The 10488-nt window shown below is 34.8% G+C and overlaps 1 protein-coding gene across 1 annotated transcript; it reads left to right on the plus strand.

The window, feature by feature from the left end:
• Positions 1 to 8212, plus strand: EMB1473 (Ribosomal protein L13 family protein). Its single transcript, XM_059587184.2, has 4 exons — positions 1 to 270; positions 1681 to 1866; positions 3760 to 3930; positions 7828 to 8212. Exons 1-4 carry the CDS (start codon positions 10 to 12, stop codon positions 7942 to 7944), a joined length of 735 nt encoding a protein of 244 aa, XP_059443167.2. The 5' UTR covers positions 1 to 9; the 3' UTR covers positions 7945 to 8212.
• Positions 8213 to 10488: the final 2276 nt, after the last annotated feature.

The raw sequence follows: 10488 nt of genomic DNA on the forward strand, positions 1-10488 counted from the left end.
GAGCCAGAGATGGCGACACTGTGCATCTCCTCGTCGGTCACGTTATCCTCATTTGCTTCTTCTTCTTCTTCTTCTCCTCACAAGAATGTGAAGAGTATTATCAAAAACCCATTTTTTGGGTTCTCCTGCGCATTATCAAAGCCCTCGATTCGGACCTCGCTGCCTTTTAGTAATAATACCAAGCGGAGCTTCCAGGTTCGGTGCCAGGACCTCTCTCTCGTCCCCAGAGAGCAACGGTGGATGTTCGAGGAGTCCGAAGTCAATGGCCCTGTAAAACCCTCTCTCTGCGGTTTCTGTTTCTCTACAATTTTTATTTGTCTTGTTTGGTTTCCGAGAAATAATTGTTGTATGTATGTGATGTGGGTTTTTTTTTTTTCGTTATACGTACGTATGTCCATTTGTTTGTTTATGCTGTCTCTGTTTGTTTTCCGAGAAAATATGGGAAGATAGAAAGAAATTGTAATGTGGGTTCTTTGATTTTATCTTTCGTCATTTGGCACCCAAGTAAACAAAAAACTCCCTCTGTGTCTGTCTAACTAGCTCTTTTTGTTTGCTTGGAAAATGTGGGAATGGAAATAAATAAATAAATAAAGAAAAAAGAAAAAAGAAGATTTTAAGTCCTATTATGGGACCAGTATAAGCAGAGAAACCATAGCTTGGAAGAGCCCTATAGATTTCATTTTGTGGAAACCAATCAATAACGTTACAGTGGTTTTGTTTTCATGTTTACTCGAATTCTTCATGGTGTCAAACAAAGGATTATGGTATGCTCGTGATGATTGTACTGGGAGAAAATTTATACTGGTGTTATATTAAGGGTAGAGAGTTGTCAACTTACTTATCCCCTGAACTCTTTCAATCACTTGTTTTTTTAACATAATTGTGAAAACCTGCCTCTTCTCCAATTGTAAAAGCTTGTTCAATACTTTCAGCGTTTACCCACATTTATTGTGTATGATTGTGTTCATACCTTTATCTATTTAGGCGCTCGCCTAGCGTTAAGGGTGTATCAATTTATATTAAAAAATATATAATCTAGTGTTTTCTTCATTCTATGCTCATGGTTCTATTCACTTCTGCTATGTTGTTTATAAATTTTTGTGTTGCTTCTATATAAGCAAAGAGTTACAAATGCCTTGCTTTGCCTCCTAAATTTTAATTTATATCTTTTTAATAAATTCAATATCCATGCACTCTTAATCATGTTTCCATTGTTTGGAAAATGGAATTCAAATGAATAGCACTAGGGACATGCCTGCACCTGACACTTGTGCTGAATTAATTTAATTTTACTTTTTATTAAGGCATTCATTCACAATTTCTTTCTAGTTTCGTCAAGTTTTCAGTGCTTTGATATGGCATTGTCATAATAACACTATGCATGTGAGAAAGCATCGACAATGATCTTGTAGTGATTTTCTAGTTGCTCATTCTAACTATGCACATATCTGCTTTTGATTCTCTTACTGCATATTTAGATTTTCCACTTCTTCTAAGATTGTTAACTTGCTGTACAATCTAGTGAACTCTAAATGTTTCTCATACTTAACCTGTTCAGGTTGAGAATGCATTTGTAATTTTTCTTCTTGTTTTTCATGGAAATCTTTTATTTGTGCTGCACTGTCCTGTTTACCTGCTTAGTTTGGATATCTTTTAATGGTCCTTTTTTTATATTATTAGGACATTTGGAATAAGACATGGTATCCCAAGGCTGCTGATCATGTGAACACAGAGAAACCGTGGTACATCGTTGATGCTTCGGACAAAATTCTCGGAAGACTAGCATCAACCATTTCCATTTTTATCCGTGGGAAAAATCTGGCTACCTATACACCCAGTGTGGACATGGGGGCATTCGTGATTGTGGTATGTAGTTTGCACACCAATGCATACTTTTTTCTTCATGATGATAGTGAGGAATATGCGCTATATAATATCAACTTATAAATTTTCAAGGGTCTAGTTCTCATGGTCCCTGGTTTGGGTAAAACTAATCTTATTTTCATATATTCACTTTTTCTCAACTATTGATCTTTATCTAGTGGCTTGGTTGAGAATGTGCATCCATCGGAATAGCATGTGGCACATATCTGGGGATTTACTGTGTCTATTTCATTAAATGGCTATGCATAGATGTTCAGATGGTTTTGTCCTTCATTTGTTGTCTGTTTGAATTATGTCTGACTGCCTATAGCATGTCTAAGTCTGAATGTGCCTGTGTTTATACGCATGTGACCAGTGGCTGTATCAATTTGAAATTGATGATTGTCTTATGGTTTAGTTTAATCGCTATTTCAATAAATTTGAAGCTGCATGGGTCCTCCATCTTTAGCCAAGCATTTTGCTGGGTAATGTGTTCTGGAGATGCAACACAAATCTTGCAAACAGTAGGAGTCGTAGAGATTCATGTTCTTAAAGTTGAGGCATTTCTTGTAATGCATTCTGCGCTGCTGATAAATGCAAAGTGAAGGCATGTTGATCTCATGCTTCAAATTATTGGAACTGGCTTGGATAAAATAGCATACCAATTTTGTGTCACTGACATTTTCTTACAATTTATTAAATTACTACTATCATGTGAACTACGAGTTTCCATTGCCAATTTTGAGTATCAGATTTTGATGGTGATGTTTGTAAACCAGCACTAGATGATATCACATGTATTTTTTTTTAAAAAGAAATTATATTCATCTGCAATGAAGGATTATTTACTTATTTGGCTGAGCAACAGTGGTAATGCCTTATGTTTTATATATTTGTATAGTAAAAAAATGAATTATATTTTTCCGATTTTGAAGAAACCCCATTCCATTTCTTTCTGATGATGTTTTTGAGAAATGAACTTCATTAGTATAATTTTTTTAAAAACAAATTAATGAACTGACAAATTTGTTGTAGTCATAAAATGTATGGTACATATCTGCTGATAAGTTTGTCCTAGCTGTAAGATTTTTTTGGGTTAAAATTCAATATTGTAATAACTTGTACTAAATGATGATAAAATTCAGAAAAAACTTAATATGTATTGATTATCTCCTTGTGAAAAACTACATGTGATCTAAAACTGTTAAGCTGACTGATGATATGAGTTTGGGCTGGGTGGAGGTTCATTGAAGGAGTGGGATTTGACTGTTGCAAGAAGGTAGCTATCTTAACAGAATTTATATATGGAAATTATTTTAACGCACTAAGATAGCTTGAGCAATCATGAAAAGGTCATTGAGTAGTTGAATTTGGAGTAATTATGTCTGTTTATCCACAAAGATGACTGTGAAAAGGTACTATAGTGTAATTGCAACCTTTGACTTGTTGTAAGATTGGGCCTATCAAAATCTATTTTTGTTAACTAGTTGTTACGTTTACAATTAAATTAATATATTTTGGTTCAAAGTCTTGGTGTTTGTTAAATACCATACTTAGAAGCTATCTCTTTCTCATACGATTCTCTAATAAAGAATTTACTTCTCAATATTTGCATGCTTACTAAATGGTCTGGGGTCATCAGGCCTCAAGATATCTCTGATTAAGGTTTCCATGTCTAGTAGATCATGTTAATTTTGATATTTTTATTTTTATTTTATTTTATTTTATTTTTCCGTTTTCCTCATGTGATTGTACCTCGTTGTTAAGGTTCTGGAGTCAAAGCTCAGTTAGATTTACATGTCTCATGGACAGTTTTTATGTGCTGTCTTACATATATTAGTTACAAGGTTGCTGTGCAGAGTCCTAATAGATTTGTTACACTTGAACTTAAAAAAGGTAAATGCAGAAAAAGTTGCTGTGTCCGGTAAGAAAAGGACCCAAAAGCTCTACAGGAGGCATTCGGGACGACCGGGTGGCATGAAAGTGGAAACATTTGACCAATTACAGCAGAGAATTCCGGAGAGAATTATTGAACATGCTGTTCGTGGTATGCTTCCCAAGGGAAGGGTGAGTTTGATCCAAGCTAAATTATATGCATGTTTGTACAATTTCTTTTATTCTTATTACATGCTAAATAAAAAGCTACTCAAGGTAGGTTTTACTTATAATTTTACTGGATTCATTCATATGGTCTATCAACTAGATGTACTATGTTAACCATTCCTGCCAATAGATTCTCTGTTAATTGTGCATAATTGGAGTTTTCGTTTTATGCTCAAATTTCCTTGCTTTTTATGCTTGTATTGTGTACATGACTTTGAATTTCCATTCTATGCCAAAGTTTTTCCCTCTATTTATGCTAGTACTCTGGATTTAATTTGAGGACAGCTTGTATGTTCTCACATACAATGTTGGCTACCTTGCTGAATTAGGTTAATTAGTCTCTTAATGTTATGACGCTATTTGTTGGGTGATTATCTGTTGCTATCATGGCTATAATTGTATATGAACTAGAACTATGTTAAGTATTCTTGCTGCTAGGTTCTCTGTTAATTGTGCATAACTGGAGTTTTTATTTTTGTTTTTGTTTTTCTCTCAAATTCCTTGCTCTTTATGCTTGTATTGTGTGCATGACTTTGAATGTCCATTCTATGCCAAAGTTTTAATTCCTCTATTTATGCTAGTAATCTGGATTTAATTTGAGGACAGCTTGTATTTTCTTGCATACAATGTTGGCTACCTTGATGAAGTAGGTTAATTAGTCTCCTAATGTTCTGAAATTAATACCATAATATATTTGTCACTTCAGTTTTTGAAGTTACGTATATGAAATAATTCAGTCATTTGGAGCACATTATTTACATGCCTTGCATATAAATTTTAAGAAATTATATGTATACATCAAACGCTAAGCATATAACAACATGGAATTTCCCCCAAACCCCACATTATCATCCCTCATTTCCCTCAGCTTCTATGCTAGGTATTTTCTGTCGCTGAAAAAATGATTGCAGAGAAGATCTGCCTTCATTTTGTTCACATACTCTCGCTTTATTTGGAATCTCAATTGCAGATGGAAGAAGAGCGGGATACTACTCCTCAATACCTCTCATTCTCATATTCCCTTGTTTAATTTTTCCAATTTTGATGAAATTTAAGGTTCTCTCATGAGCTATTGATGGATGAATTTTGTGAATGATGAGTACGATGAGTAAAAGCAGTTAAGTAATGCATCTGCGGATTATTAAAGAGAGTGTAGATTTCTAAATTTGAGTATATGGAAGGGGCATATCCTCTCTGATTTTGCTGATCTGTGTGCCCAACACGGGTGCACTACCTCTTAGATGAATTGTGCAAACAAGTATACAAGAGAAGCACCTAGCAATAAAGAGCGAGAAAAAGGAGAACAAAGATCAAGCATTGCTGGAGACATTGAGAAAGGCAGTAGTAGAAATCCACTTAAATAGGGACATAACAAGTCCGTAGATTCTTGCTTGTTTTCTCTCGATCATTGAAGCTTCAAGCATTCATTTCTCTCCAAATGCACCACATTAAAAAGGAATGAATTGTGTTCTCTAGTGCCGACGCCGAGTATCGCTCTCTTGCTACTACCTCTGCTAACCTCACTTGGTTACGGTTTCTTCTTCGCGACCTCGGCCTATGTCCGTCGACTCCACCGACTCTATTTTGCAATAATATTAGCGCCACTTACATGGCAGCTAATATCATTCTAGCTGTTCATTCTATTTCAACACGCCAAAAGATCCACCACCCGGCTAGGCATAACCCACTCTATCCCAAACATTTGAAATACCATGATCTACAGCTGTCTCGCGACATCATAATGAAGCTGAAGATGATCTGTCATTTTTCCACTCCTTTTACACATATAACACCAATCTATCACTATGATGTGATGCTTGCGAGATTATCTAAAGTGAGGATTTGCCCAAGAGAAGTTGTCCAAGTCAAGAAAGCCAAACTCAAATAAGTCTTGGTCCTCCAAATGCTCTTCCAAGGGAAATGAGAGTCAATGTTAGTAATAACCTTGTAAAAGGATTTGACTTCAAAATGACTTCTTTTTTAGGGGATCCAACAAAGCCTATCATCGCCCTCCCGACCCACCCTAGCAGAATACAAAACATTGAAGAAAGAGGAGACAGAGGCCACCTCCCAATCATGCACCGACCTGGTGAAGTTAATGTCCCAATGAACCATATCATTGCTAACACTTGTAAGGTCAGCCACCAGTGCATCCCTATTCTTAGCAAGGCAAAATAACTCCAGCAAAGATTCTTTTAAAGGACTAAGATTTATATAGTCTAGAAATCAAAACATAAAAGGAAAGGAAAACCCATCGATGGTGATAGACCCTTCATACAAATAAGGCTGTAATCGAGCTGAGTATTGGTTGTTCGAATTCGGCTTGTCAAGATTTTACATGGGTTTAAGCTCGGCTCGAGCTTGTAAGAGGGTGTTTGCACTCGACTCGAAAAGATAAGTTCAAGCTCAGCTTGAGCTTGACTCAAGCAGTCCAAATGAGTCGAGCTCAAGGTTAAAGGTAAAGGAACAAAAAAAAAAGTCTAAAAAAACATAAACACAAGAGCACCCCCATGCCCTTGCCAACGCCTTGACATCAGGATGTCGGTCATCTTTTGGGCGCACAGCCAGATCGCCTTCACCGTCTTTAGGCTGTGGAAATCTCGTTTGTTAATAGAGTATGATAATATGTATGTTGCACACAATTTGTTACACAATTTTATCTAATCTTTAGGAGATAAAATTGGCATAATGTTACACACAATTTGTTAATAGAGTATGATAATATGTATGTTACAATGTGGATATACATGGCTCGTTTAATATTTTAGCCGTAATCATTATTCAAGCTTGACTCATTTATTAAATGAATTAAGCTCGAGTGAAGCTTATACAAGCCGAGTATGAACAGCTCATTTACAGTCCTATATGCATAAAACGCGAAAAAAAAAAAAAAAAAAAAACAACAACAATTTAAGTTCAATAAGAGATTTTTCATCACCTTTAGAACAATTATTCCACTCTCTTCAAATTGTTTACATTGGCAAAGTGGAGTAACTTTCCAAATCAAGCTCTTGTTATGCTTACCAAACATTTGTATATGTTCTTGCTAACAGGTTGAAGACTATTAGGTGTCTAACTTTCAGAATGCATTTGTGGAAGGGGGATTTTGGATTCAGTTTTGATTGTTAAGCGTGCCTTGATAATGGACTTAGAGAGTTGAGTACCCGGAGTCATGTGCAAACTGGATTTTTTCAATATCCAGACTTAGAGGCTGAACAGTAGAATCCGATGGCCTATACAATGGATTGGAGCCATAAAGAATTGCATATTTGTTAAGTACCAGTATTACATAGAAAGTTGATTCCTGTTTGTGGTTGGTCACTGGAGACTTGTGTGAGGCTTAAAGTCTGGAAAGTGATGAAGGAATGATAGGAAATTCTTCTGAGGTTGACCAAATTAAGTAGTGATAATGGCTTAATGGGGACTTAGAAGAAAGATCATAGGCAGAGTTTTAGAGAGCATAAATTAATGTGGTAGGGCTGGCAACGAACTCCAAAATAACACCATGAATGCTCAGGGGCTTGTATGAAGTTGACTACAACTATAAAATTTAGCTTCTTAAGAACATTTGTTACCCAAGTGCCAATCAGTGCATGAAATTTCTATAAATGATTTAGAGACTTTTGGGGCATCCAGCTGTGTGAACTGTGATCTTCTTTATATATGTGAAATTGTAAATTGTCTATAACTTTGTGCTATACACATAAAACTTTTGGCAGAGCCTTACTCAAAACCATCTAAAGATTTATTAACTTTTTAATTGTCTTCTAGAATTGAAATTTGTCAATTGTCTATTACATTTTTGTTTGATCAATAATTGTGCATCACCCAGTAGCTTCAACTGTGTATTCTTTTATGCAGCTTGGCAGAGCACTGTTCAACCACCTAAAGGTTTACAAGGGCCCAGATCATCCACATGAGGCCCAGAAGCCCATTGAACTGCCCATAAGGGACAAAAGGATACAGAAAGAAAGATAGAGATTAGTTGCATGCTTCAGCTCCCATGTAGAATTTCTTTTCTTTTCTTTTCTTTTTTCCCTCTCTTTCTGAGCATGGTTATTTTTTGTGATGTATCATTCCAGTCCTCTCTGCTTCCTGGTTATGTTGTTGTCATCTGATTCGGAAAAAAAAAAAAGAAAAAAAAAAAGCAGCTTATTTTGTATTTATGAGTTTCTTTATATATATTTTGACCTCTCCATCTTAATATATTTCTCATTTATGCTTTTATCCCAGCCGATAAAATTCTTTTGGCTCCGTCCCTACTTGATATATGTTGCCTTGCATAATTTTATTGAGTAATGTAGCCATGAAATGATTAGCAAGAGACCATTCTTGTGGAGATTTCTCTTATAGGCTCAAAAAAAATCTTGACACTTGAAGATGTTATTAATGCTATCATTCTCTACCACTTGTGTGTTTTTTCTTCCTTCTGTTTTTTTGTTTTTTTTTTTTTTCCTTAAAAGTCTTTCATTTATGTGTCTATTTGTCTGTTGGGGGTTTGTTTTTTCTTGTCCTTGTCCTTTATTTATTTATTTTAAAAAAAAAAAAAATCCAGTGAAGGTGAAGACACCTATCTACTGCATAAAGAATAAATCCTCCAACTACTATCTGAGGGGCCATTCAATAACCTAACAAATCAGAAAATCCACGTATCCAATGTTTTCACCATGGAATCTACTTTCCTCTTTTGTTCTCTTATTTTAAGACCCTAAAGAAAGGAAAACAAAATAAATAAATAAAAAGTACCTTGCTTAATCAAAAGTGGCACCAGTGTATAACTATAAATAATGTGTAATAGTCAGATGCAAAATAGATGCTTTGAGAATGATGATTTTGTATGTATTGTTGAGGAGTTGTATCAATACCTGGATAAAGAGAATATGGAGCTCGTGGCAGTGGTTGCAAGATCTATGTGGCTTAGACGGAATGCAATGGTCTTTGGAATAATGAGTAAAGCTTCAGAATCTCTGGAGGCTTTCCGTAATGCCAATTCTAGGCCATACATAGAAACGCTAGTAGATGCTACAAGGTCTATAGATCGCAAGCCTCCTTGGAAGACTTTGTTAAAATCAATTAGGATCCAGCTGTGGACAAAATGAGAGATAAGATGGGTATTGGTGTTATTGTTAGAGAGAATACGGGTGAGGTTTTGGCAACCTTGTCAACACCAAAGGATCACATTATCGAACTTGATATTGTAGAAGCTATGGCAGCTTTACGAGCTGTCAATTTTGGTTGAGAATTTGGATTTTCTAGGGTGATTCTTGAGGGTGATGCTCTCCAAGTGGTGCAGGCGTTGAACAACGTGGAAGGAAATTAGAGCAGGTATTGGCATCTAATTGATGAGTTTGGAAGAGTTTTGAATTCTTTATATCAATGGAAGGTTAAGAATGTCAAGCGAGCTTTGAACAGCGCTGCCCATGGGCTTGCAAATGAAGCGTTAGTCATAAGAGAGGATTGTCCGCAATGCATTTCTAATAGACTAATATTATCTTAGTTGAGCGTTGTACTTGAGTGGCTTTTCATATATTTTATTTCGTTCGACTTTTCTAAAAAAAAAAAAGAATAAATAATGTGCATACATTCTCTATATGTCGCTTTTGACCTAAAAAATTATGAGATATGTAAAAAAGAAAAAAGTAAAGATTCAAATCCTACAATTTTTTTTTTCTTCATTTGAAATCTACAATTGACTGGCGGATTGTCATCATTATTATAAGAAGAGAAATTTTTAGATGCTATAATTTTAGGGAAAAGAACACATGCCTATGCCTCTCTAAAACTATTATCTCATTGTCAATGTCTCACTCAAACTACCAAATGTGTTAATGTTCATTCTAAACTACCAAAACAATATATGTCAATGTCCTACAATGATAAAAATACCCTTCATAAAATTTTTAATTTTTTTTTTTAAAAAAATTATAACAAAAAACTATTTTTTTAATCTTAAAAAAAGGGGGTCATTTTATTTGTTTTAGTTAATTTTTTAATTTTTTTTGTTTTAACAACAAATTAATTTTTATTATTTGAATTTAGAACCCTCCCTTTATTCTGCGAACTCTTAACATAATGAACAAAAATGACCAAAATGAGTAATGCTAGGTACCATTTTTTTTAGAATAATGCTAGGTACTATCTTCTTATCCTCCTAAAATCCTCATAAAGTTGATTGGATCAAAATTCACATATGATTCATCTAAAATTTAATGGTGAGTTTAAAAGCCACATCAACTTTAAGAGGATTTTAGGAGGATAAAAAGATGATACCTACTATTACTCATTTTTTTTATTCTCCTAAAGCTGATGTGGTTTTCAAAATCATAATTTGATTCAAATTCAAGTATGATTCATCTAAAATTTAATGATGATTTTAAAATGCACATAAGCTTTTAAAGAATTTTAAGAGGATAAAAAGATGATACTTAGCATTACTCAAGAAAGAGATTGAAAAGGGCTGAACATGACATTACAAAATTCAAGACCCTCTAGGAGTAAGTGAGGTTTGCCCAATTTTTGATC

Source organism: Corylus avellana, chromosome 3, assembly GCF_965113065.1.
Source record: "Corylus avellana chromosome 3, dhCorAvel1.hap1.2, whole genome shotgun sequence".
In the NCBI taxonomy this organism is placed as follows: domain Eukaryota; kingdom Viridiplantae; phylum Streptophyta; class Magnoliopsida; order Fagales; family Betulaceae; genus Corylus; species Corylus avellana.

Excerpts from the sequence above, each read along its gene's own strand:
- EMB1473 (XM_059587184.2), top strand. The coding sequence starts at position 10 with ATGGCGACACTGTGCATCTCCTCGTCGGTCACGTTATCCTCATTTGCT. Across the intron at positions 271-1,680 it reads AGTCCGAAGTCAATGGCCCT|GACATTTGGAATAAGACATG; the intron begins GTAAAACCCTCT and ends TTATATTATTAG. Across the intron at positions 3,931-7,827 it reads GTATGCTTCCCAAGGGAAGG|CTTGGCAGAGCACTGTTCAA; the intron begins GTGAGTTTGATC and ends TCTTTTATGCAG.